Source organism: Molothrus aeneus, unplaced genomic scaffold, assembly GCF_037042795.1.
Source record: "Molothrus aeneus isolate 106 unplaced genomic scaffold, BPBGC_Maene_1.0 scaffold_35, whole genome shotgun sequence".
Classification (NCBI taxonomy): Eukaryota; Metazoa; Chordata; class Aves; order Passeriformes; family Icteridae; genus Molothrus; species Molothrus aeneus.
The window spans coordinates 1349979-1377940 of record NW_027099016.1 but is presented as its reverse complement, the minus strand read 5'-3'; the positions used below and the strand labels follow the sequence as shown (position 1 = coordinate 1377940).

Sequence of the window (27962 nt, the reverse complement as noted above, 5' to 3'; positions counted from 1 at the left end):
GGGGGATCTCTGCATCCCCATGGATCTGCAGGGGGATCTCTGCATCCCCATGGATCTGCAGGGGGATCTCTGCATCCCCATGGATCTGCAGGGGGATCTCTGCATCTGGCACCGCCGTTTTTGGAGGCACCAGGAATAGGCTGAGCTCTGCCCGAAGCTCTTCTCACATTCCCCACACCCTTCCCGGCACAGGGAGGCTTTTACCTCCTCACAGCTCCCCAGGCTGGGTTGGTAGCCCCTCCTCATGTGGGATCTCTGGGGCTTTTCCTCCCCATTGGATTCCTGTGCGGTGGAGCCGTTCCAAATGGCCTCTTCCACGAGGTTCTGTGGCAGGGATTTGTTCTCCCTGGTCTCTGTCCGCAGCTCAGTGTGTGAGGGAGGAAGGACAAGGAGAGGAAGAGACAGGGAGAAGGGAAAAGGAAAAGGCAGGAACAAGGGAGGAAGGAGATGGGAAAGGAACATCGATGGATGTAGGACAGAATGAGGAGAAGAAGGAGGGTGGACAAGGAGAAGATGGGATTTGCCTCCATGCCAGAGGGAAGGGGAAGGAGATCCCCCCAGTCCATCCCTGGCAGGATGTCGTTGGCAGTGAGGCTGTCCTGCAGCGATGCTGGGCTGGGAGATGGAGCAGCAGGGAGGGGAAAGGGTCAGTGATTCCTCCTGCCCTGCCTGGCTGTCCCACTCTGGAGCATCCTGGCGCTGCCGAGGCCCTTGGAGCGTCCGGCACTCAGGAGCCCGGAGCTCACGGCTGCTTTATAAAGCTGACAAAGTCGGCAGGATGGGTCTGGGTATGATCTCAGCAAACTGGGTTTATTGGTACAGGAACAGGGGACAGGTAATGTTCATCTACAACCGGCAACTGTTCATGCACTTTGACAATGACGTGGGTCAGTACAAGGACCGGGAGAGATCCCTCAGCAAATCCGGCACGGGCACAACAGACCTGGCCAGGACACAGGGAGGGAATTTATTACCAACCAAATCACAGCAGCACAAGGAGAAGGGAAAGAAATCTCTCCAGCACCTTCCCCCTATCCAACACGGATCACCCAGAACAGGGGTCACCAGGGCTCTGCCCAACGGGGGTCACTGGGGATCATCCAGCACGGATCCTCCCATGGGGGATGGAGCTGCAGCAGTGCACGAAGCCCTTCCCACACTCGGGACACTCGCAGGGCCTCTCCATGGTGTGGAAGTGCTGCTGAGTGACGATCTCTGAATCCCACTTGAAGCTCTTCTGACATTCCAAGCACTCCTAGGGCCATTCCCCAGTGTGGGTCTTGTGGTGCTTGCTGAGGTCGGAGGTCCCACTGAAGCTCTTCCCACATTCCCCACACTCCCAGGGCCTCTCCCCAGTGTGGATGTTCAGGTGTTCCATCAGGGTGGAGCTGTAGCTGAAACCCTTCCCACATTCCAAGCACTTGTGGGGCTTCTCCCTGCCATGAGGCTTCTCCACCAGCTCTGAGCTCTGGCTGGATCTCCGGCCGCCTTCCTGGCTCAGGGGGGCTCTTTCCTCCCTGCAGCTCCCTGGGCTGGGTTTGCAGCCCCTCCTCGTGCGGAATCTCTGGGGCTTTTCCTCCTCCTCCGTCCAGCCACAGCTTGGGAATGACAGACCCTGGTTTGGGGAAACCAAGGTGGGAGCGCCTTGGAGTAGAGGCTCCTCCTGGCCAGGTCCATCTCTAGAAGTCAGCAGGAGTCTTCTGTCCATGAAATTCCCCACAATGTCAAGATTCAGCCCCAAAAAGCTCTCCCAGCAGTTCCCTATTGCTGATCTCTCCACTTTTGGGGTTCCAGAGGTTTCCTTTCCTTAGGATCATGGGGGTCCAATGGTTCCAGGGGTTTTCCATTCTCCAGCGTCCTGCTCAGGGATGATTCAGGGGCTTTTAGGGGTCCATGGGGGCTCTTCTCCCCTGATGCTCTACTTTGAGATCCCAGGGATCCCAGGGGTCCCTCCTCTCCAGGCTCCCCCCCTTTCCAGTCTGCCGGGGTCCCCCAGCTCTGGGATTGCCCCTCTCTGCTCTCCCCACTCTGGGGGTCCCAGGGGTTCCCCTCCTCTGCTCTCCCAGGGGTCCCCAGGACCAATGTCCTCCCCTGCCCATACTGGGCAATGGCCACGTGGGCCCCCAAATATCCCACAAGGGGCTCAGCTTTGGGCTCCTGCAAGATCCAAACCTACACACACAGAGAAAACAAAACCTCCCAGAGACACCAGATGATATTTGGGGTCAATTCCACAATCTGCGAGCTCCAAACACACCCCAATAAAAAACCCTCTCGGGGACCCCCCGATAGATTTGGGACGAGCTCCCCCTCCCCACTGAGCTGCAAGACGAGGTGGGGGCGATGGTCCCGTGGCTGCGGCCACAGGGGGCACTGGAACCTCCTGTTCCTGCTGTTCCTGCTCCTGCTCCTCCTCTTCCTGCTCCCCCTTTTCCCCTCTCCCTCCTCCTCCTCCTCCTTCCTAATCCCACCTCGTCCCCAGTTCCTGCCTTCTGTGTATTTAGAGTGGAGGACCTTGCTTGTTTTTAGAACTAGAACAAAGATCCCAGATGGAACAAGGCTTGCTGCTTTTAGTCAGAACTATCAGTGACTAAAGGTCACGTTTCCTTTGCTTTGGTCCTGTCCTTGTTCTCCTCAGTGTTCAGGCTGGGCTATGGGGTGTCCTTGTTTGCTGCATTTTCCGAGTTCGTCTTGCATCCTTTGGGCCATGGGCTGTGCCCTGGGAGGGTTCTTTGTGCTCCTTTGTGACACAGGAGAACCTTCCAGGCGGTTTCTGCGTGAGCTGCTGCTGGGATGTCACAGGAACAGCGCCACGTCGCCGTGGTGTTCCCGTTGCTGTGGGACACGGAGGCCTCAGTGCCCAGAGTGGCTCTGGGCTCGCTGCCGGAGGATCCTCCTGCCCGAGGCATTCTCAGCAGCCAGCCCAGCCCTGTCCTTCTGTGCTTGCAGGGCTACAGGCTGCAGGCGTGTGCAGCGCAGCCAAAATGATCCAGCACGTGGCTGCTGCAGTTTGCACTCTGTACTCTGTGGCTTATTCGGGGTATTTTTTAACCCACTTGGCACGTAAGTTGAGGTTTTCCCTCGGTGCAGCATCTGTGGCTTTGGGCTTGCTGTGTGCTTTCTGTTCTTCCTCTGGAGCTGAGTTGACTTTGGAACCAAATTGCCATGAAGACACCATTGCTTTGGGAGAGCTCCTGCCAGCAGCTGCAGCTGAAAAAGGGGGTGTCTGCAGCCAGTGGGGCGTGCACAGCATCTGCAATGAGCCCTGGGGGGTTCTGTTCCCTCAAGCAGGGAGTCTGTGCCAGCAGAGCCTGGAACTCCCTCCCTTTGCTGCTCCAGCCAAGAATTGACCCAGCCCAGTGTTTTGTGCTTGTTCTCTTGCTTGCTGTGGGAAGGGACTGTGGCTCCTGGAGGGATGCAGTGAAAGCAAAATGCTCTCTTGGGGTTGCCTTGCTCCGTGGCATTCCCCAGCACTGGCAGTTTTTCTCCTAACAGCATCGGGTTCATGTTCCCTCTCCCATTGCAGGGCACCTCCTGTCTGGATTCCGAGCAGCTCCTCCTTCGGTGAGTGGGAAAGGAACCTTTGGTGTTTGGAATTGTGCAGCAAGTTGTGAGCTCGGCATGTGGCAGTCAAGGGCCAGCCTGGGAGGCTGAAGGAAAGTTCCTGTCAGTGTCTTTGCGGCAGCAGCAGCAGCAGCAAAGGAATTCCCATCAGTTTTCTCATTTTCTGCTGAAGAGCTTTTGAAGAGCTGCAGGTCTGGTTTTGCAGGCAGAGGATTGCTTGCTGGCTTTAGCTATGGTGGAAAATCGAATTCCCAACAATAAGTGGCAATGTCGACTTTAGCCCATTTTTAGTTGGAACAGCTCCAAACCCCATTTCTGCTTAGTGCAGCTGGATGTGCAGCTGAGGATAAATAAGGTGATAACTGAGATAGAACTTCCCGTCCCTCACGCTGCCGTCTGTCCACAGGGCACAGAAGCAGCACCAGCACCTCCTGGGGCTCCCTCTGCTTCCGAAGAGGAGGCCCAAGAGGAGGAAGACAGCAGTGAGCTTCCCGCTGCTCTGGGGGACGATGGTGAACTTCCCTCAGTGCCGGGAGATGACAGTGAACTTCCCGCTGCTCTGGGAGACAAGGGCGAACATCCCGCGGGGTGGGAATGCAACGGCGAGGCTCCCGCGGGGTGGGACAAGGACAGGGGACATCTCCCGGCCTGGGACGAGGACGGTGGATGTCCCCTGGTGTGGGACCAGAGTGGCCAAGCTCCCACGGAGTGGGATGAGGACAATGGATGTCTCCCAGTGTGGGATGAGGATGGAGGACATCCTGTGGCTTGGGAAGAGGAGAGTGAACATCTCCCAGCATGGGAAGTGGACAGCAAACATCCCCTGGCTTGGAAAGAGGATGGCGAACCTCCAGCGTGTTGGGAAGAGGATGGAGAAGCTGCAGCGTTTTGGGAAGAGGATGGAGAAGCTGCAGCATTTTGGGAAGAGGATGGAGAAGCTCCCTCTGCTTGGGAAGAGGACAATGAACCTCCCTCCGCTGTGGGATCCTGGGCTGAACATTCTGACAGCAGCACAGCCGGGCAGCCAGAGGGGAGAGGGGAGTGGTGCCTGATGCAGCTGAGTACGTCTGCTCTGTTCCTGGGTGCCCGAGCAGGTGCTGTGTGTGTGTCTGGGCATCAGCTGCACCCAGTGTTGCTCTGCAGCTGAATGTCACCGAGCCATTGATTGTCCTTCCCCAGCTGACACCAAGGGGCTCACGGCCCCAGGGAGTGGGGCTGGTTGTGGCTCTGCTGCAAGGCGGGGTCTCACTCTGGGAGGGAGCGTCTTCCACGTGGTTTCTTTCAGGGAACACCGTGAGCGAGGCGGAGCCTGCCGAGAAATACCTGGAAGTGGAGCAGATTGGCCAAGGGTAAGTGCACGGCAACTACTGCTGCACAAGCAGGGCCGGGTGTTGTGCTGGTGCAGGATCAGGTGAGAAGTCAGGAGAGCTCCAAGCACCTTCAGACACTGGGCTACCATCCTGCTGTCTCTCAGTCCTGATCAGAATTGATAACTGTGGTCAGAAGGCGCCGTCAAAGGCCCCTGAGGCTGGCAGTGTCCTGCCTGCAGCAAGGAGCAGGACCTGGAAGATCTTCTGTCCCTGGAACTGGATTGCCTAAAAGAGCAACTCACCATCTGGTGACTGTCAGAAAACAGTTCTCAAGAAGATTTCTTTCAAATATTTTCCTTCAAAAACTATCCACTGGTCAGGATTATCAACCTAATGGTTTAGAAACAGAAACCAGAGATGAACTAATAAGTGCTCTATTCTAGCACACGTAGCAGACCCCATCCATTCAGTAACAGACACAGAGCTGATGCACTTGGGGGGAAAAAGCATCACCTGCCTGATGGCAGGGCCCTTGTGGAACCTGCAGGTCTTAGGCAGGAAATGGAAAAGGATGAAATGCATTCTTTTCCAGGTCTTTAGACACCCATTTCTCACCTCAGGTTTTGAACTAAAGCAATTCAGGGTGGACATTTGGGATTTTCTCCAGCCCAATTCCTTTGTGTTGGGTCTCAGTTTTCTCCTGCACACCTTGCATGGCAGAGGGCTGGTGGCTGCTGTGCTGTTGTTGGAAGGGTCGATGCACCCAGGTGTTTGTGAACGCTGCAGGCAGCAGAGATCTCCTGTCTGGGATGGCTTTCCCTGCCAGGGCCTAAAGCGCTGCTTCTTTCTTCTCTGCTGTTTTGTCTCCAGGGCTTTCGGAACCGTTTATAAAGGACTCGACAGGGCCACTGGAGGAGAGGTCAGTGCCAACACGCCCAGCACGCCTGGCAGCTCTCCAGGGCTTTCCCCTCTGCTGGGAGCTGTGGCTGCAGCTTTGGGGGCCAGCAGAGCTTTCCTGCCCAGGCTGCTCCTCTGAAGGCAGAGCAGTGTCAGCCTGCAGAGCACAGCTGGGACAGACTTGGTCCTTCTGAAGCGCCAAAGGAATGCAAGGAGGGCAGCGGTGTCTGTCAGAGCAGGACACGCTGGCTTGGCCTTCATATCTAAAAGTGTGAATGCATCAGCTTCTGGAGACTGAGGCTCAATTTATCTTCATCCCAGCCTCAGACAGGAACATTATCTAGCTATTCTTAGCTAAACTATAACACTATTATGTCCATCCTGCCTTTCATTTTCAAAGGCTACCTCAAGGCCTAATTAGGCAGAGATCCTGCTTGAGCTCAATTTGGGGTTTTAGTCCTCCTTCAGCTGTTCACAGAGAGAGAGGGAGAGAAATGAGGAGATGGATGTCCAGAGCAAAGCTCTCTCCTAAACCCTGAAGTTGTGTTTGGGTCTGGTGTCAGTGACAGCCTGTGACAGGGATCACCTGAGCAATGGGTGTGCGTGTCTGCTTTCTTGTGCAATCCCAAACAGAGCAGCTGGATCTGAAATCATGACCAAATCCCATAGAATTGCTAAGGGGTTCCTGGCTGTTTTGCTCTGTTTTCACAGAACCAGAATTACCTCCTGCTTGCAAAATGGGTTTGAATAATAATAGTAGGAGTGTTGAGGCCATTTGAGAAGACTGTAGGTGCAGAGAATGTTGTTAGAGCTTTGAGGCTGACAGCTGAGGGACCATTTCTGCAGAGCTTGCAAGGCCAAATGTCTCTGGCCATGTGTCCTGTAAGCAGCCCCCAGCTGGCAGAGCAATGGGCTGTGGGAATGGCCCTTGCTGAGCTCTGTGTCCCATCCCAAGGCAGTTTGGCACAGCCCGGCTCCGTCGCTCCACAAAGACTCACTCCGTGTTTGCTGTGGCCTCCTGCCACAGACTCCTCCAGTTAAAGGCTGCAATGTCCCTTCAGGTGGCCATCAAGAAAATGAGTCTCAGAGGGCAGAACAGGGAACAAGCTGTGAATGAGATCCTGCTCCTGAAGGACAAGAAGAACCCCAACATTGTCAACTCTTTGGACAGGTGAGTGATTCAGCTCTGATCCCGAGCCCGGGCCCTGCGTTAACCTTTCCTGGCATCCGGAGTCTGTAGCCTGTTTTGAAAATGCCTGACCCAGCCACATCTTCCCAAAGCAACAGCCTGGCAGTTCACTCCCTCCATGTGCTTTTGTTGCTTTGCTTTGGTTTTTCCTTCAAGTTGACCCCATTTGCTGTGTCTCTCAGCAAGTGCTGATAAACCACAGCAGAAATTATTTCCCTTGGCTTCTTCTTCCCAGCCCTTTTCCATTGCTACAGATGCCAGGAAGACCAAGTTCTTGTTTCCAGAAATGCCTCATTTGCCCATTTTTCACTGGCCTTGCCTGTTTATGAAGGGACTTTCTGAAAGGTTTTCTGACTGCTTTTGTCCCAAGTGCTGCATGACCTCCTGCCCTGGATAACCCTGGCAGTTGTGTTGCCTTGTTCTGGAGGGAATGGTGGAACTGATGAGTTCAGAAGCTGAACCAGCTGGGGCCAAGTGTTGTGATTCCATATTGATCTGGGCTGTTGCTAAACTGCATTTTTCACCTGCTTGCCATCTAAGGCCTCTCCTTTCTCACAGGTGTCTCCTTCCCCTTTAGACTGTGCAGATTCCAAGGGCTGGGCAGCCTGGCAGGAATGTCTCTCCATCTGATTCTGTCCTCACTGACAAGTGACCTGGAAACAAAACTCCCCTCCAGGCTTTTCCATGGGAGAATTGTGCTCTGCACTTTCATCTCCATGCCATTGTTTTCCTCTTCCAGCTTCCTTGTGGATGGAGATCTCTGGCTGGTGATGGAATACATGGATGGAGGAACTTTGCGGGACGTTGTCAGACAGACGCGCATGGATGAAGGAGAGATGGCAGCTGTCAGTCGGGAGGTGAGGGATCCTGCTTGTCACTCCCATGGCTGGGACACGATGGTCCTTCCAAACAGGGCGTGAGAACAGGAGTGGCTCCATGCTCAGGGCTTTGTTTCTGTGTTGTTTTCATGAGCTGGAGAAGAAAGAGCCTCTGCAGTGAATGGCCTTCCAGCATCACTGCACTTCTACTCTGTTCTTGTTCTCTCTCCTGCTGTTGTGGTACTCTCTGTGTGCTTTGGATTTGATTTGCTGTTCTCAGCTTTGCCTTGAACCGTTTGCCTGGAGCTTGTGTGCACTGCACTCCTGGCCTGTCACAGCAAAGCTGCTGCTGGCAGAATTCTGAGCTGTCCTTTCTGGTGTGATATATTCCAGCCATTGGTTTTTGCCCTAGTGTTTCTTGTTCTCTCTCAGTGTCTGCAGGGCCTGGATTTCCTCCATTCCAACCGGGTGATCCACAGGGATCTGAAGAGCTCCAACATCCTCCTGGGCATGGACGGCTCTGTCAGGCTGGGTGGGTGTTCCTGGCCAGGCACGGCGCTCCCGGGCTGCGGGGCTGGGGCTGCTTCCCAGGGAGGGCCAGAGCCCCACAAGGGCTGCTGGGGGCACTGCCTGGCCCCTGCTGCCAGCTGAGAGCGGCTGCCCCTGCAGAGAGCTCAGGAGAGGAGCAGGGGGCCAGCAGTGCCTTTGTTCTGGCCATGGCCCTTCCAGAGGGGCAGCAGTGGGAATCTAAAGCTCCAAGGGAATCAGTAAAAGCCACTGCAGGAAAGCTGAGGGTTTCTTGAAGGACCCAGTTCCATCTTTCCTTGGCTACAGCCCTAAGGACTTTTCCAGCTGACTTCACTACTGCAGTCTCAGATTGAGCGTGCAGTAGATTGAATCTTTGTGCTTGGTTTCCTCATTGCAGCTGCCTTTGACAGGGTTTGTTTCTGTCCTCAGCTGATTTTGGCCTCTGCGCTCATCTCAGCCCTGAGCAGGACCAGCGCAGCTCCATGGTGGGCACTGCTCACTGGATGGCCCCAGAAGTTGTGACCAGATCTCCTTATGGCCCCAAGGTGGACATCTGGTCCTTTGGCATTGTGACCATCGAGATGGTGGAAGGAGAACCTCCTTACTTCAGGGAAACGGCGGCCATGGTAAGAGGCAAATTCTCCAGGGGCTGCAGAGGCTGCGAGCACAGGGGGACCCTGCACTGGGAGCAGCAGCTGGAGGTTTCTGCACATGGGAAGGGAATTCCCAGTGGACTTGTGCCTCCACACAGACGAATTTTCTGCAGTCTCCAGCAACAATTTGCTTTGGGCTTTTCATTGTTGCAGCTCTTCTAGCTGAGAGGATGACCTGGAAATATGAAGCAAGTGCATCAGCTCTAATGTTATCTTGCAAGAAAACCCCACACCATCCCCAAATCCCAGCCCCAAACCCAACAAGTTTTCTGCAGGAGTTTCTAAAAGAGGTTTTGCAAGATGATCTCCCCTGATTCTTCTCACTGGGAAACTTGTTGAAAACATGAAGATGATGGTTGAACATCCCCATAGTCTAACATATTTCTTTCCTAGTCCAAGCTACTTTTTCTGTGTCACCAAGCCTGAGCTTTCAGCATCACAAACCTCCTGTTTCTTGCCTGGCAGTTTCTGGGATGGGGCATCAGGAATGCATTTACTTGAGTGTCAGTGGCACTGCAGAAATGCACTTGATGGAAGAATCCTCTGAAATAACACAGGCAAACCACAGTGAATCTGGAAAATGGCCTGTAAAGCTGGTGTCCATATTTGGAGAAGCAAAATGGGCTATTTCTGATGGAGGTTCCTACTAACAAAGCCAGCCAATGAAACTGGCTCTCAAGGCGAGATCATTTGGATGTTGCAGTGGCTGTGGCAGCCCCAGGGTTTGGGTTTTTTGCTTGGCATAGCAAAATGAGCTCTGAGCAGCATCTCTGGCAGGGAGGAAAGTGCCCCTGGAGCTGGGGCTGAGGCCCCGGGGTGGATGTGAGCCCGTGTGGGTGTGAAGGAAGCTGGCAGAGCACTGAGTTTGCTTTCCCTGCAGGCTCGCGCTCTGATCCGGCAGAACGGGACCCCGCAGCTGCAGGAGCCCCGGCGCCTGTCGGCTCTGCTGCGGGACTTCCTCGAGTGCAGCCTGGAGCCGGACGAGGAGCGGCGCTGGGCTGCCCAGGAGCTGCTGCAGGTGAGAGCCAAGGGCTGCAGGGGAAGCAGCAGCGCCAGGGAGGGGTTTTCTTGTGGGGCCCCCTCCGATAGTCTCCAGTCTCGCTGCGTTCCACGCGCAGAGCGAGCAGAATCCTCGCCTGCTGTGGCCTGGCAGGCTCCTTTCGAGCTCATCTGGACCTGGTGCCCCACAGCGAGCAGGGACATCTTCAAGCAGCTCAGGGGGCTCAGAGCCCTGCCTCACCTGAGCTTGGATGTTTCCAGGCAGGAGGCACCTCCCACATCTCTGGGCACCTTCTGTCAGTGTTTCCCCACTCTCCCGGTTAAAAAATTCTTCCTTAGATCTAATCTGAGCCTGCTTCCCTCGATGTTCAAACCATTTCCCTTTGTCCTGTTGCAACAGAGCCTGTGAGGAACTTGACTCTGGAAAGTAACAGTTCATTTCTTTCCTTTTTATGCTTTGGACAGCACCCGTTTTTATCATCAGCCAAGCCTCTCTCCAGCCTGACCCCTCTGATCACTGCAGCAAAGCAACTGAGGGAGCAGCAGAGCAGATGAAGCACTTGAGGACAGCTTCTTCTTACAGTAGTTAGGACAATTAGTTAGTCATGGTAGTTAGCACTGGCAGTTAGTTAGGGTAGTTAGCATTGCTAGTTAGTTATGGTAGTTAGAACAGCCTGTTTGTTATGAAAGTTTTATGAATAAAAACTCTCTTAAACCTCAACTCCCCTGACGTGTCCCTTCCTTCTCCCGCCGTGACTCAGCTGCCCGGAGCAATGTGAGGGGAGAGCGGGCCCAGCCTGGCCCAGAGCTGAGCCCCAGCAGAGCCCTGGCAGAGCCCAGAGCAGCCTCGGCACCTGCAGAGTCAGCCTGGAAGGAGGCGCTTGGAGCCTTCTCGGCTGCACCCGGCTCTTGGTTACAAACTGTGTGTGCTGGAAAATGCCACCGGCTCTGCAGGAGGGCAGAAGGGGCCTGGGGAAGGCCCAGGTGCTCCATGCAAGGGAAAAACCTGCCCTGGGTTTGTTATAAATAACTAGGTAGTGTTGGCTTTTGCTATTATGTATTGACTTCTGCAAAATATTCTTAATCACAACGAGTTTGATATAGTACAGTTTGTAATCACTTTTAACTGCTTTTGCTATAGTACAATTTGTCAGCTTTTTGTGGCCAATGCCCTGGCCCCTGTGTAGCTCATATCCTCAGAACATCATTTATGGATGACATTTCAGTTTGAGGACAGTGTGAAAAACATACATTATAGTTTTGGCTTTTGCAAAATATTAAAGTGGATGCCATGTGTTGTGCATTAGAATGTTAACTTTTGTAGAAGTAGCTGTAATTGTGAAATAAGAACTAATGCTTTTATTTTTGTAACTAACTGACAATAACAACTCAGAGATATTTGTGAAAGAGCTAATGTTCATTTAAAGTTCTTGTGGAAATAGCTAAAAGCCTCTGCATGGTCAGATAACATCTAAGGAAGGGATGTGATGAGGCCCCTGCCACTGACCCTTCCACTGTCAATAACTGTCACCTGCTGAAACCACAGAACAGGGGCCCTTGTGAGGCAGTGACACACAACCCTCAAAACAGCAATCCAGGATTCCTTCACGTGCTCTAAAAAGGCGAGTTGGGGGTCAAACCAACCTAAAGAATTCCTAGAACATGTAAATGAGTTCCAGGAAAAGTTTGAATATGTATAATCATTATGAATATGTATTTGAACAATACAATGGAGAAGCTAGACAAGAAGAGTTGCTGTGGTTAACCAGTGTGCCTCTGGCCATTGCCAACACCCAGCGCTGTTACTGATTTGTCCCTTATTATTCCTTATTAAACTTTCAAAAATTCTAAAGAGTGAGGCTCATTTCTCACAAAACCCAAGGTACTCACCCCCTTGTTCTTCCCCCAAAGCCAGGATTTGTCAATCCTAAACTTTGTCTGGATGGAGGAGAAGGAGGCCGCGAGGAAAAGGAAGATGCACTGGTGTGGAGGCCCATGGGAGTCTCAATCTCCCACCCGTGGAGGACTGGTCCCTAATAAGAAGAATAGATTTAAAGGTTATGGGGAGAAGCTTGCTTCTCCTATAGATCTTTGCTGGTACATGCTGACTTTTGGAAAGTTATGTTACCCCATTGGCCCGTTGGCCTAATTACCCTAGTTCAACCCCTGTTACCCATCTTTGCTTAGTCCCTAGAATGTTCTCCCTCTCTGTCCCTTCATTCGCCCAGTTTACTGCATTCCTCTGCCCCTGTTTCCCTATTAGCTGTCCTGACCCTTAAACCCTCCTTTGCCCCATTTTCCCCTATATCCATTGGACCCTGACCCTCAGCTCCACCCTCACTACCCCATATAAAAACCCCCTGTGCCCTCAGCTGGCACCCTGTCTTTGTGCCTGGACCCTGTTCAGCTCTGTCCCCTGTTCCTGTACCAATAAACCCAGTTTGCTGAGATCATACCCAGACCCATCCTGCCGACTTTGTCAGCTTTATAAAGCAGCCGTGAGCTCCGGGCTCCTGAGTGCCGGACGCTCCAAGGGCCTTGGCAGCGCCAGGACGCTCCAGACTGGGACAGCCAGGCAGGGCAGGAGGAATCACTGCCCCTTTCCCCTCCCTGCTGCTCCATCTCCCAGCCCAGCATCGCTGCAGGACAGCCTCACTGCCAACGCCATCCTGCCAGGGATGGACTGGGGGGACCTCCTTCCCCTTCCCTCTGGCATGGAGGCAAATCCCATCTTCTCCTTCTCCGCCCTCCTTCCTCTCCTCATTCTGTCCTTCATCCATCCATGTTCCTTTCCCATCTCCTTCCTCCCTTGTTCCTTCTCGTTCCTTCCTCTCTTCCTGCCTTTTCCTTTTCCCTTCTCCCTGTCTCTTCCTCTCCTTGTCCTTCCTCCCCCAGGCACTGAGCTGCGGACAGAGACCAGGGAGAACAAATCCCTGCCACAGAACCTCGTGGAAGAGGCCATTTGGAACAGCTCCACGGCGCAGGAATCCAATGGGGAGGAAAAGCCCCAGAGATCCCACACGAGGAGGGGCTGCCAACCCAGCCTGGGGAGCTGTGAGGAGGTAAAACCCTCCCTGTGCTGGGAAGGGTGTGGGGAATGTGAGAAGAGCTTCAGGCAGAGTTCAGCCTATTCCTGGTGCCTCCAAAAATGGCGGTGCCAGATGCAGAGATCTCCCCGCAGATCCATGGGGATGCAGAGATCCCCCTGCAGCCCCCGGAGCAGCCACGCTGGAGCACGGGGATGCCTGAGAGGAGGCTGTGACCCCGTGGCCAGAGGGGCCCCGCTGGAGCAGCCTGTCCTGGCAGGACTGACCCCGGGGCACAGTGACCCACGCTGCAGCACTTGGAGGGGGGCTGTGCCCCGTGGGATGGACTCAGCTTGGAGAAGTTCCTGGAGAAGTCTCCGGTGGGAGAGAGCCCAGGGTGCAGCAGGGGAACGACTCCTGTCCCTGAGCAGAGGGAGAAGCCCCGGGGCATGAAGTGAGCACGGCCCCATTCCCTGTCTCCGGCACTGCCGGGGTAGGAGGTGCAGCTGGAAGGAGGGAGGCGTGGGGGAAGGCGGGATTTAAGGCTCTTCACTTACATCTCATTTTCCTCCTCTGAGTTTTTAGTTTTCTGTCAGAAATCTCTCCCCTCCCCCACTCATCCACAGGGCTTTGGGGCGGTTTTCCCTTTTTGGGAGAAATCAAAGCGATGCACTGATGCTCCTAATTAGGGGTAGCAGTAGTGAGGCTCCGGGGCTTTCCGCGGAGCCGGAGCCACAGAAGCCGCAGTGCCGGGAAAGCCGTGGCGGGAGGCGCGGAGAAGTTTGTTTGTGTTTTCAGCTCAATCCCGCTCGGGCCCGGGCCCGTTCCAGGGTTGTTCCTCATCTCCGGCTCTGCCCTCACGCAGCCCGGGGGGCCCTGAGAGCGCGGGGCGAGGCTGTGCCGTGTGCAGAGCCCGCCCCCGGCTGCGATTGGGCGACGGTGCCGTCAGTCGTGGTTCTGGCGCGCTGATTGGTGGGATCGGGGCGGGGCAGGGCCCCGGTGGCGGCCTGAGGGCGGCCGTGGCTCGGCAGCGGCGCCACTGGCGGAGCGTCTGTGCGGGCCCGGGAGCGGCGGCAGCGGCCGGAGCGCGGTGAGGCGGCGGCGGAGCTGGGAGGCGGCCGCAGCGCAGGTGGGAGGCGCGCTGGGTTGTGCGGGGTCTCGGGGCTCGCTGCGGGTCTCGGGGGCGGCAGGGGGCTCAGGCGGGTTCGTTGTGCCGTGTCCGGCGCGTGTTGCCGCTGGCGTGAGGGCGCCGCGGTAGCGGCTGCCCGCGGTCTCCTTGCGGCCGCTGCCTCGGCAGGAGCCGCTGCCGGAGCAGCGCTGGCTCGGCCCGGTTCCTGTGGCTGGGACAGAGGCGGCTGCCCCGTGCCCGGGGCTGTGCGGGGAAATTCACGTGGCCGGAGGTTTCTGTGCCCCGAGGAGACAGAGGAGTCCTGTACAAGTGACTTTATTGCTGAGCAGAGGGAGAGGCCGTGGGGCATTTGCCGTGCGCTCTCTGCCATTGTTGTAGTTCGCAGCCTCCTTTTTATCCTCATTTTCCCGGCCTCATCTCCCTCTCCCTTTGCCCACTGGCTGAGGTACTTGGAAGGTTCAGACTTCCCCATCCGCCAACTGCATGTCCTCGTTAATGTGCAACCCCACTTTTGTGGAACAGCCGATATTCCTGGCTCTGTTAAGTCTTTGTTCTTCTGGAAGTTCAGGAATTTAGTGGGACTTTGAGGAGCTTTCCGTGTCAATTTCTAACATTTTCTGAAACTGATGGTTTCTCCTGTTACTTCCTTATCTACAAGTCCCTGGCCCTATCTCCGGCAGACTCACTCATTGACTCGGTTTTTTCTTACTGAGTCTTCTTTGGTTTTGGGATTATTCTCAGTGCCCTCATTCCCTGTCCTTCTGTAGCCGTTTCTGGATCAGGAGGCCTGGCTGCCACCTGCATCCCCTCGCTCAGCTGCTGAATGAGCTGCACTCTCAAGGTGTGGAGCATGGTAAAAAGGTGAGAGTTGCTGTAGCACATCAGAGGATCCTGCACATCACATCACCATCGTTAACCCATGGTCTGCCAGGGAGCCACAAAAATGTCCCATTCCCATTCTTTGCACATTTGGGCCAGAACATGAGCTGCTTTCTTGTTTCTTTTGTTATATTTTTCAGCACTTTTCCTTTGTCATCTATTTGCCAAGACCAGTTTGAGTCATTTTATTTTCTACAAACTCCTCCTTTTTCTGCTAACAGATGATCTGATCCCATCCCATGGTGAAATGTTGTGTTCCTCATTTCAGTGGATTGGTCAGCAGGAAGGTCAGGAGCTGGAGCTGTCTGGTTGGTTATTCCCAGGGCAGCTTGTAATCTAATGATGCCATTGAAATGAGAAATGGGTTCTGTGGCTCCTGACATGAATTGGTTTGGGTTCCCAGGGGCTGGTGCATGGTGTTGTAGGATTTGTTCTGCTGGCCGTTCATCTTTTCTCCATTTTTGGCTGCTCTCTCCAGCCAGGACTGCATCAATTGATGCTTTTCTCTAATTTAATCATCAAATACTTGGATTCCCAACTGATTTCCCTGAACTTGTGGTAGCAAGAACATTTCAGTGCTCTAATACGCCCTATATAACACAGACAGTGACTGCACATGTTGGAGTGGGCAGAGAGATGATTCCCCCCCATTTATTTATAGTGAAGTTTTCCCAACATTCTCCATTTGCTGTTTCCCTTTGCAGCTTCACCCGTTTCTGTTGCAGGGTCAGATATCCTCACCCTGGACTCTGCCTTGAGCTGTGCAAATTCCATCAGGGCAAGCAGGCAGAGCTTGGGGTGAGGGCAGAGGGAATCAGACCAATTCCTGCCCCAGGCAAGAGACCCAGGTACATTGTCCAGGCTTTGCCCAGCAGTGTTCATTTGCATTTCTAAAGCTCCTCTGCAGGCTGCCTGCAATGAAGCTTCTCTTCCAGGGCAGCCGTCTGGTGAGTCACATGTGGCCCCCCCAGAATCTGCTTTTTTTAAAAAAAGTATCAACTATTTACGAGTTAAAAGTGTTACAGTTAAAGCTGTTCAATTTTGCAAAATTCAACATAAAGGCGGACATGGAAAAACCCAGAGCAAAAATTGATTCTCACACTTCTGTCCCAAACCTACCTGACAATATAAAAAATTACGAAAAAATTTTCCCATGTTGTAATTTTGTCACTGAAACTGCAGGAAAACAAAAACTCTCCAAGAATCCTTTAGTGTTAGAGAGTCAAGGCATTACTTGTTTCTGGCCAGGATGTGCAACAGAAATAATTTCTTTCACAAATAGCCCGGCTGTGCAGAGAAATCATTCCATGACACGTGAGTTTTACTAGATTTTTCCTAAACTTTATGTAGTCTGAACCAATCTAAATCCAGTGCTTTAATGTTCATTGCTTCCAAGTTGTGTAAGTTTTTAGTATTTGGTTTCCTATTGTGAAGCCATTTATTATATTGAACAATAGTTTTTGAGAAATAAAAGAATTAAAAGACACTTAAAAGTATATCAAGGGGATCGCAGAAGTTAATAAATAACCTAAAATACACTATTAGGAAGAAGTTAATAAATAACCTAAAATACACTGTTAGGGAGCCCTAACTTTGATCAGATATCTAGATAAGTTAACCAAAAACACTCACAGAAGAGACTTTGGAATTAGAATATTTGAAGAGGAAACATTGGAATTAGAATATGTGAAGAGAAAAGCAGAAATGGAAGCCAATAAGTTAAAGTGACCTGCCAAGCCGTTAGAATCAAGCCAACTACAACAGTAACTTCTGCCAAGCCATGGAAAGACATGCCAAGAATAACAGGAAACTGCCCAAATTAGGAAAAGCTTGAAATTTAACTAAGGAAGACCAAGAATTCCTGGAAGACTCCACCTGTACTCCTGCCTACCTATGAATATGCATGTAATAATGATGTAATCCTTCTTCAAAAATTGTATAAAAACCTGCTTTTGCTGTACATAATTCGGAAATCCATTTAGCGATTTCTCCAACGCGTTGCCAATAAATACCTCCTGCCTATAGACCTCAAATCCAGTCTCTGGGCAGCTTATTCTCGCCTTTTGGGGCAAAATTCGGCATCAATTGGACCCGGATTCTTCCCCTCTGCTGTGAATTCGTTCCACACTCCTGGATTTCCTTCTCAGCCTTTTCCAGACCAGGTGTCTCCAGCTGTGCCGGGGGCAGTGTCTGGGGTAGCTGTTGGTTGCTGTTTGCTGCTGGGCGTTGATGTTTCGTTGCTGGTCGTTATCTCTGTGGGTGTCTTTTGGGCTATTCCCAGTCTGTGGAGATGTTGAACTCATCTCCATTGAGTGGTGTAACATCCATTAAATAAAACCTTTAAAATTTCTTTCCCAAAGGCAAACCCTTGAGTAGAGAAACCATTCTGAGCAGAGAAACAAGATTTAAAAGAAACAAAATCGGTACATTTTGCAGCAATGCAATCCCAAGCAGCCCAGAGTGGAATTGTGCCGTGGTGCTCCCCAGCAGCTGTGGCAGTGCAGGCCCAGCCAGCGCTGAAGCTGCAGCAGTGGCAGCAAGGCTTGGCCGCAGTGGCTGGAGGTGCCAGAGGAGGGTGGCCAGGATTTCCGAGGGTTTGAGCAGAGGATCTGTGGGCAGGCCCAGGGGCTTGGCCCGCTGTGGAGCCCTGGCTGCTGCTGCGTTGCCTTCAGGGCAGGCTCAGTGGGGGCTCCCATGGTCCTGCTGCAGGCGGGAAGTGCAAATCTCCGGGGCTTCAGAGCCCCTGAGGCCAGGCTGAGGGGTCCCCCCGTGTTCAGCTGTGCTGGCGGCTGTTTCTGGCCTCAGGGACACTTGGCATGGGCCCCTTGGCCACCAGTGGTGCTGCTTTGCACTCCTTAGGCAGGAGCCGATGTCCTGGCTGGGTGTTGGCAACAGCAAAGTGCCAGGGCAGGCTCTGTGCCAGCCCGGCTTCCTGTGGGAGAATATACCTTGATCTCTGATCCAGTGCTTGCTGAAGCAGTCAGAATTGCTTTTGCCCCCCTGTTAGGTGCCATGGTGTCAGCAGAAGATATTGAAGCCTTCCTGCTCAGGGCATTTCAGTGCCAGGCTCTTACAAGCACCCACAGCTCCTTGGGTTGAGCTGAGCATGGGGCGGTGACCTGCGCTTTGTCTGATTCCCCTTCCTTCCCTCCCCTGGAACAGGCTGTTGCTTTTAGACACCACTTGTCCTGGTTGCTTCAGAGTACTTTGGAGAGGCTCCATATCTAATTTTCCCTATTTCCCTGGGGCTGCCCACACTTCTGGGTTCACTTCAGCATAGGCCTGGCCAGACATTTGACACAGAGGTACAACAGAACTGGCCTCTGTATCACCTTTTATAATATTAATTTGCGTTCCAAATTTAGGGATCAAATCCCTTCCCAGTAAATCATGATAGCAATTAGGAGCAAATAAAACTTCATGCATTTCAAATCCATCTCCCAGATCTACTAATAGTGGTTGAATAAAACCATACATCTTTCCCACTTATGCCATGAATCATCAAAGACATTTTTGGCATTTCTCCCTCCCTTAGGTCTAAGATTCAGAGTGGATTGAGAGGCCCCTGTGTCCATCAGGAGAGGCCTCCTCTCAATGCAGACCCACCCTGAATGTTCTCAAGGGCTCCAGTGTGGAGGGTCCCTGATGTGATGGGAGCTGTGACAGCCCTGCCAATCCATGTCCATCAAGGGGTGGACTTGTTGGTCCTGAGGGTGCTGCTGTCTGTGCTTGCAGTGTCCTTGTGCCCTGCAGCTGGAGCCCTGATTCCTTGCCAGGGGCTGTTTGGGTGGGCTGTCCCCTGCCGAGGAGGGCAATGCCTCTGCCGGGTGCTTGTGGCCGAGCCCGTGCCCTGGGTGCTGGGGCCCCCTTGGGCCCTGGGGTTGATCCCTCAGGGGCTGTAGGAACTCTGCCCTGGCCTTTGCCTTCAGCTTGGCCTTTTGCTGCTCCCTTCTTGCATTCACCTGCTGGGCCTTTGTGCCCAAGTGCTGCAGGGCCTTCTTCTGCCCCTCCTGCAGCCCCCCTCAGTGCCTGTGGGTGTTTGTCTTGCTTTACAAGACAGGTGTCTGCTTGGGAAGGCAGAAAAAGCCTCTCTTGGAATGGAGAATGCAAACCCCCTCCCTCTTAATTTTTAGGCTAGTGAAATAGAGTCTCTCAGGCAAAGCTATGGGAATAGGAATACCAGTTCTTTACTAGCGTGTAAATAAAGCAAACAAACAACCACAGCTCCGGCAGTGACAACAAACAGAGCCCGGAGCCAGTCCCGGCCTTTCGGCTGCGGCGCTTTCCCCTTGGGTGCAGTTCCGGGCACGGCCGGCAGGGGCGCTGGTGGCTCCCGCGGGGCAGGGCAGCGCATCCCTGCCATGGGAACCTCTCTTAACGGGAATAGAGCAATCCCTTCATCTAACTCTTTCACTTTTTTACCTTCCATAGCCTTTCTCCTGTGTTTTGAGAAGGAATTTGGAGAGGGCTGCCTTTTAACTGAGCTCCTAGTGTTCAGATAAGGTGCTTCCTGTAGAGAGAGAGTTTCCCTGAACAGCCGGAGCTGTGGTTACCAAGGGGATGTAACTCAGAGCAGGACGGGGTCAGGGGAGGATATCCCGCCGAGGCTCGGTGGGAGTGTGGGCAGGGTCTGCTGCCGGAATCGGCAGAGGGGGATCTTCCCGTGGAGACCGAGCCGGAGCGTGGGCAGCCCCCACATGGCTTATGGCGGCTGATCCGGCAGCTCCCGGCAGAGAAAAGGCAGGTGGGAGACCCCGGCAGCAGCGGCAGTGCCCAGCGCAGCTGGCACGGGCAGGGCAGCCGGGGATGGGATGGCTGGGACCCGCCCTCGGTGCGGTCGGCGCGGTGACCTCGGCCCACGCGGCAGGACAGAGCAACCCCATCTTCCCCAGCATGGCCGGCAGAGCGGCCGCGGGCCGGGCAGTGGGAGCAGGGCACACAAATTCACCGCCAGCGCCGGGGCAGGTGGAGCTGCCCTGGCCCTGGGCAGTGAGCCCGCACCTGGGATGGAAACCGGGGCAGGCGGAGCTGAGGCGGGCAGCGAGCCGGGACCCGGGACAGCGCCTCGGCCGCGAACGGAGGGGGCAAGAGCTGCAGAGGATCCCACTCTCTTTCTGATTTTTCCTCTTGTTCCCCTCCCTTTCATTTCCCCTTGTTCTCTTCCTGTTTTGTCTAGGGGGTTTCTCATACTTTAAAGATTTTTATTCTCCTAAAATCTCCTGTCTAACCTATGGCATATTCTCTTTCTTCTAGATTATATGGGTTTTTTTACAAATAAATCCAGAGCCTAACAAATCTAAACTTCTGCTTGGATACTTTGAAATGGTCGACAAGCTAACTCACGACCTCCTAATGTTGTTTTTCTCATCACCTTTTTATTTATCCTTTGGCAAATTAAGCATCTTTCAGTTTCTTGCTTTGCTACTCTAAAAATCTGAGTGCACACATAGTTCCTTAAAAAATGATCACACAAAGCTTGAGTACCCCAGTGGGTTTTCTGATGCATGTCTTCTAATATTTTCCTAGTAAGTACATTTTATTAAGTAATTGTCTTCCATCAAGAAGTTTCTATTTCCCTGATTTATCTTGTTCACTTCCTGTCTTGTTTCATTCTTTTTTCTCGGCTTCCCTAAACTTTGGAATTTCCAGTTTTTCTTCGTTTGGAGTTAATATTAACATAACTCACTCAGCTCCACTTTCTGCTGCATCCTTAGCTTTGTGATCTGCCAAATTATTTCCTCTTATTTCTGGGGTCTTTCCCTTTTGGGATTCCTTAATATGTACTATAGCTATCTCTTTTAGGTAATTTTAATGCCTCTAAAACCTCTGAAATAAGTTCCTCATGTACTAAACCTTTTCCTCTTGAATTAAGTAATCTTTTTCCTTTCCAAATTTTTAAAGGTATGTACTACGCTAAAGGCATACCTTCAATCAGTATATATGGTTCCTTTATTTTGTGTTAAATATTCTAGTGCTCTTTTTAAAGTATATAGTTCACAAGTTTGAGCTTACTAGTTTAAGGTTAATTTCCCTTTTTCCATAGTTTGCATGTTTTTCCCATCAACTACTACATACCCTCTATTTTCTCCTTTTGCAAGGAGTTGTATCTCTGTTAGCTAACATAACTCCCAAAGCGCCATTTTTTTTTCTTTTTTTTTCCCTGTAATCCAACTTACTGGTTTTCTGTCTCATTTTTCAAGATCTTATCTATTCATCATCTGCCACTGTTTTTCACTTTCACTAACAACCTAAATACCACTTTTCTTTCAACTACACACTTAAAAATAAAAAACCTTTTTCTCACACTACTTTCAGTGCATTACAGCCCCCTTCAAGGAGATATAGTGAAGCTTAAAATACACAATCCACATTACATATACTTTTATTCATCTACCTTGACTCGCTTTTATTTCTCATTCACTTCCACACATTCTTTCACACGCTCAGGACACAAAGTGGATCCCTGTTGACAGAGAATCGCGGGTCCCTGTGGCCCCCTCCCCTTGGGGTTGGCCTCTGGGTCTCAGTATCTCCCGGCCTCCTGGGAGGGCCCTGACTCTGCTGCCTCCGGTGCCCGTTCACCGGTGAGGCTGATTTGTGTCACTCACACCCTTCAGCTACGGCCCCCTCACATGTCCAGGGGGGACAAAGGCCCGTTTGCAGGTCACCTATACCTTATGCCACAGCCCCCACACGCCCAGGAGAACAATGCCTTATTTGCAGGTCCCACACACCTCTTTCCACAGCCCCCCCTTCCCACTTGCCCGGGAAGCTGAGGCTGATTTTGTGTGTGACTCTCTCTCACACACACAACAACAATAAGGTACCTTTTACACTCACATCACCTATTACAATTTTAGGTGTTTCTGGCCAGTCCTGGTGCTCTTGGATATCCCTCAACCCAGCTGTGTTGTCCAACCCCAGATGCTCTTGGGTGCTCTTGAGTGTCAGGGGGTAGGACGGTCGGGACGGACGGAGACGCGAGATCTCTGCAGCCAGGCCCTGGAACTTGCGGTTTATTGCAAAGGGCCTGGGTGCAGGGCCCTGCTTGGAGCTGCCAGGCACAGCTCGGAGCAGGCCCGAGAGAAGAGAGGGGTAGAGAGGATGAGAGGGTAAGAGAGTAAGAGGGTAAAAGTGTAAGAGAGTGAGGTTCCCGTTACAATACAATAAATCTTCTGTGTTGAATATTCTGATTCTCACTAGCCAATCTAGTACAATATACAAATCCTATAGCATTTACATACAGCCTATAAGAATCATTACATTACCACACTGTGTTATATTTTAAACCGTAAAAACTCCTCTTTGGACCCCTTCTGCTGAGCTAGTGGGATCTGCTCTGACCCTTGGATCTGTCTGCAAGCAGTGGGAATTGTTCCATCAAAAGGGGATTACTTTCAGTTGGGCCACACCATTGTTTTCCTGTTGTTCAGTAACTGAGGTATCTCAAAGCTTGCTTTCATTTCAATCTTGCTTATAGTTTCTATATTGTCAAAATCTTTTGCCAGACAATCATATTTATAAGGCTTTCCTGTTTCATCTTCCCCAACACTTGGGCATTTTTTTATTTCTCAATCCACCTGTGTTGTCCAATCCCAGATGCTCTTGAGCATATCCTCAATCCGGCAGAATTTTGCTTTACCCTGAATGCTCTTGGAATATTAATCCCTCAGCCCAGCAGGTTTCAATTCTGGATGCTCTTGGGCACTCTTATCCCTCAACCCAGCAGGTTTTAGGAGCCCCTTTTGTCCCATTTCCTAGTGGATTGGGCTAGGAAACTCCTCTGCTTCCTTCCTCCGAGGGGTCCAGCCCCTCTCTGAGACCAGTCCCAGTTACCCCGGGGGATTCTCTCACTCCTTTTAACATTCACTTTGTCTCTTTACTGGCCACTTACCGCGGAAAGTCAGAAACGCAGCATGGGAGAGTCCAGCACTCACTTGGCAGGTCTGGCACAACCAGCCCGCCTCTCATTCACTCACATTCATCCCCCCTGAGAAATACTTACCAATCCCTTTTCCTTCCCGAGTTCTTCGTGCACATTACTACTCTTAGGGGGCAATTGCCGCGGTTGTAGGGAGCCTTTTTCCCTTGTCTTTGTTTTATTGTCTCCTTTTGTCCACCATAACCTGCGTCTGTCGGTCACCCCAGGGCAAACAGAGCGAGGCTGCTGAAGAGGGCAGGGGGCACCTTCCCCACTCTGACTCTCCTAAAGCACCAACAGCGAGGTGTTGGTAACCATCCTCTGCTACCATAATTGTGAAAAACGCCAATCACTTGTTTTTAAAATTTTAAAGTTTAATAGTAAAAAAATAATTATCATAATAGTAATACAATTAGAGTAATAAAAATTTGGACAATTTGAATTAGGACAATATGAGACAACAAATACAAAGTGTTATGGAGTCCGGGTACCTTTTCCTGGGCAAAGTAAGCCCAAAAAAGGACACCCCTTAACAAAGGATTAACCCTTAAAAACAATAGCCTGTTGCATATTCATACACTTCATACATGATGCATAAATTCCATTCAAACATGGGATTCTGGTCAGTTCCACCTTCTTCCTCTGAATCCTAACAGTGCCTTCGAGGTGGGAAGAAGTTAATTTCTTCTGATAAGAGAGCAATAAATTCTTTTTCTCTGAATGATTTAGGTGTCCTGGGGCTGCTATCTCGCTGCAAGTCCTTTCTTTAAAGAAAGTCTCTTACCAAGCATAGTTTCTATTTTAATATTTTGTAATAACCTAAAACTGTATTTAACCCACTTCTTAAGAGAATTAATACAGCATTAGTTTCTAACACAAGATGTATAATATTCATTTTCATATTTGCGAAAATCCAGTCACAAAATATGCACTTTTCACAAGTATAATCCCACTTACTCCAGTCTCTCCCAGTATGGTCCCAGCTGCCGCCAGCATGGTTCCAGTTGCTTCCTCAATCAACTCAGTGAGTCCCAGTATGATGCCATTTGCTCCCAGTTGCTCCCAGTCAGGCCCAGTATGGGGGATGATGTGCAGGGTGTGCTCACTGTGACACTCAGTCACTCCCAGTATTAGTCCAGTCACTCCCAGTATGATCCAAAGATGAGCCCAGTGTGCTCCCAGTCTCTGCCAGAATAAACCAGTTTTGCTCTACATGGTTCCAGTTGCTCTCTTTCACCCTCACTTTCCTTCCAGTCACTCCCAGTATATCCCAGTGTACCCCAGTTATCTCCAGCATCTTTCCAGTTCCTTCCAGTATGATCCCATTTGCTCACAAGCACTCCCAGTGAGCCTCAGTGTAGTGGCACTCACTGCCAGTATGATCCCAGTCACCTCCAGCCATGATCCCAGTTCATCCCCGTGTAAGCCCAGCAGTTTCCAATCACCCCCAGTATGCACCCAGTTCCTTTCAGTTGGTCCTAGTATGTTCCCAGTTGCTCACAGTGACTCCCAGTCACTCCCAGTATATCCCATTTGCCCCTAACATGGTCTCAGTTGTCCCCTGCAGGCTCCTACTCACTCCCAGTACAATCCCAGTATGATCCCACTCTCCATTAGTGCAATCACAGTGTACCCTGGCATGGCAGTATGATCCCAGTATGATGCCCATACAGAGCCAGTACAGCCCCAGTCACTCCCAGTATGATCCCAGTATGATGTCAGTACAAGCCCAGTACAGCCCCAGTCACTCCCAGTACGATCCCAGTGCAGCCCAGTCCCTGGCAGTGCTGCCACTGCTGGGATCCCCCAGCCCTGTGTGCGTTCCCCCCTGGCGGATGTGCCGAGAGGAGCCCCAAGGGCTGGCAGTGGCCAGGCAGGGTCCCCAGCAAGGCCCAGTTTGGATGTGCAGCCCCCAGTTTGCCCAGTTTGCCTCTCCTTTGGCCCGGGCCGGGTTCCCCCCGCCCGCAGCGGCTGGGAGCAGCCGAGAGCCCCGCGCTGCCCATCCCGACCTGTCCCGGCTCCATCCCCGCTCCTGCCGCGGGCTGCGAGGGCTGCGGGAACGGGGCACCGAGGGTGTGGCTGCTGCTGGGGGAGGAGGAGGAGGCAGGGAAGGGCAGGGATGAAGGGGGAAAAGGAGGTGGGGTTACGGGGGAGGAGCAGGGGGAGGAGGGATGGAAGAGGAGGGACAAAAGCGGATCAAGGCTGAACTGAGGGAACCACGCCTTTGATCCCTGCCTGAATTCGCAGCTCCCACCTGTGGGATCATCGCCCCCCCCATGGCTCTGGTGAGCGGGGAGGGGGAGCTCGGCCCAGATATCCAGAGGGTCCCTGGGTTGGGGTTTTGGGGGGATGTTTGGAGAATGAAGAAGTCCAAGGCTGAGCAGAAAAGGCCCCTTGGGGGGACATCGGGGGGTGGCGGTGGCGGCTGCCGGCAGAGGCAGCCTGGAGGAGCAGAGCCCTGTGTGCCCCAGGAGCCCAAAGTGGGGAGCCCAGAGAGGGGGAGCGCCGCCATTGGCGGGAGCCTCAAGAGCCTGGAGAGGGGCAGGGGGGACTCCTTGGAGCCGCTGCAGCCCAGAGCAGAGAATGAGGGGAGAAGGGAGCCCGGGAGCCCAAACAGCCCCGGCATCCCGAAATGGGGAGAGCGAAGCGGGGGGAGCTTTTGGCATTGCTGGGACTGCCAGCAGCCTGGGCAGGGCGGGCACCGAGGAGAAGGGGGACCCCCAATCCAAGCGTGACCCCCAGCAGCTGGGACAGGGGGGAACCCCCGAACAGCAGAGGGGAGGGACCAGGGACAGGGAACTCCTGGGTGGCTTTTTCAGGGCTGAATCTTGGTGTTTGGGAGGTTTTTCTGGAGCCCAGATGGCCGGTGACTTGTAGAGATGGAGTCGGGCCGAGGGACCTTCAAACTCAACGTGCTCATCCCTTGTTTTCCCCAAACCAGGATTTCCCATTGCCAACACTTGGGAGGCTGTGAGGAAGAGGAAGATGCCCTGGGACACTGAGGGAGGTGAGGAGGAAGTCAGTGTCTCTGGAATGCTTAAAATCAGAGGGTTTTGGGAAAGCTTCAAAAGACAAGCCTCAGAGACAGTAGAACTGATTAGAGCTTTGCAGTAACCATAAGATTGGTCAGCAGAAAAGTTATATAAGAAGTAGAAAGTAGGGAGAAATAGAACAATGGTCTGTGCATTAACACTTATCTAGAATAACTCCCTAACCTGCGGAAAAGTGTATCTAGAAAGATATTAGGAAGTTCCAAGCTTAATAGTGGAGCTCTGTGCATTGTGTTTTAAGGCTTACAAGCAGGTATTGTATTTGAAATAAGGGAGCATTGTTTTAACCGTCAATGTGCTTATAGGGCTTGGATAGAACTACTGTCAGTATGCCTTTGCTTTGCGTGATTGGTCAAAAACCTTTTAAAGTAAGTTTTGACATTAAGTTCTTTGTCTGCTACCTGTGATGTGAGCTACTGGCATCTTCCCATTGTCATAACCAAGTAATGAGACAGATGCTGGGAAATAAAACAGCTCAAGACACATTCCTAGCAGTCCAGTCCTGTTTGTGATTTGTGCACAGCCCTGAGCTGGCGATGAGCGCCCCTTTCCCCTCTGTGCTGCTCCATCTCCTAGCCCAGCACAGCCCCCGGCTGCAGCTCAGCCCTGGGGGGATCTCCTTGCCCTTGCCTGTGGCACGGAGGCAAATCCCATCCTGTCCTTGTCCTTCCTCCCCCAGAGCAGGAGCTGAGCGTGGAGAGCAGGGAGGACAAATGCCCGCAGCAGAACCTGGTGGCAGAGGCTGTTTTGAGCGGCTCCACGGCGCAGGAAGCCAACAGGGAGGAAAAGCCCCGGAGATGCCGCACGAGGAGGGGCTGCAAACGCAGATGGCAGGGATGTGAGGGGGAAAGAGCCAGCCTGGGCCGGGAAGGCGGCCGGAGATGGAGCCAGAGCTCGGAGCTGGTGCTCCATGAGCAGCTCCATGATGGGGAGAAGCCCCACACGTGTGTGGAGATTGGGAAGAGCTTCAGGTGGAACTGCGACCTGATTGTGCACCAGAGGATCCACACTGGGGAGAGGCCCTACGAGTGTGGGGAGTGTGGGAAGACCTTCAGCCGTAGCTCCCACCTGATCAGGCACCAGAGGACCCACACTGGAGAGAAGCCCTATGAGTGTTCCGAGTGTGGGAAGTGCTTCAGCCGGAGCTCTCACCTGATCCAGCACCAGAGGACCCACACTGGAGAGAAGCCCTACGAATGTGGGGAGTGTGGGAAGAGCTTCAGCCAGAGCTCCAGCCTGATCAAGCACCAGAGGACCCACACTGGAGAAAGGCCATACAAGTGTTCTGAGTGTGGGATGCACTTCAGCCAGAGCTCCAGCCTGATCACGCACCAGAGGACCCACACTGGGGAGAGGCCCTATGAGTGTTCCAAGTGTGGGAAGGGGTTTAGGATCAGCTCCCATCTCCTCCTGCACTATCGGATTCACATGGAGGAGAGGCCCTTCCAATGCCCTGAGTGCGGGAAGGGATTCAGGCAGAACTCCACCCTCATCACCCACCGGCGCATCCACACTGGGGAGAGGCCCTACGAGTGTGATAAATGCAGGAAGAGGTTTCTGACCAGCTCCTACCTCCTCCAGCACTATCGGATTCACACAGAGGAGAGGCCCTTCTGCTGCCCTGACTGCGGGAAGGGATTCAAGCACAACTCCAACCTCGTCACCCACCGGCGCATCCACACAGGGGAGAGGCCCTACGAGTGTCCCCAGTGTGGGAAGAGCTTCTCCAGCAGCTCTAACTTGACCCAACACCAACGGAGGCACCGGTAAGGGAAGCCCTGTGAGTGCCCCGAGTGCGGGCAGAGCTTCGTGCGCTGCTCCAGCTCCATCCCCCACTGGAGGAGGCACTTTGGGCACAGCCCAGGTGAACCACATTCCCTGTGATCCATGTTGGGAACACACCTGGCTGCTTCTACTTTTAATTTCACCTTAATTTTTTTCTATTCTCCATCTCTTTGCACTCCAAAAGCCAAGGGGGATGGATCTGTCACCTCAAAAC

The 27962-nt window shown here is 52.7% G+C and overlaps 1 protein-coding gene and 1 pseudogene across 1 annotated transcript; both read left to right on the top strand.

Moving 5' to 3' along the window:
* Positions 1-27962, top strand: part of LOC136570612 (zinc finger protein 208-like) — a 625335-nt pseudogene that overhangs the window by 386708 nt on the left and 210665 nt on the right.
* On the top strand, positions 839-13286 carry LOC136570548 (serine/threonine-protein kinase PAK 3-like). The gene is given in 12 exon segments (XM_066571024.1): positions 839-883; positions 1524-1634; positions 3971-4658; positions 4850-4913; positions 5745-5793; positions 6833-6942; positions 7700-7817; positions 8211-8310; positions 8736-8932; positions 9840-9977; positions 12901-13046; positions 13085-13286. Coding segments are annotated over 12 exon segments (1968 nt in total).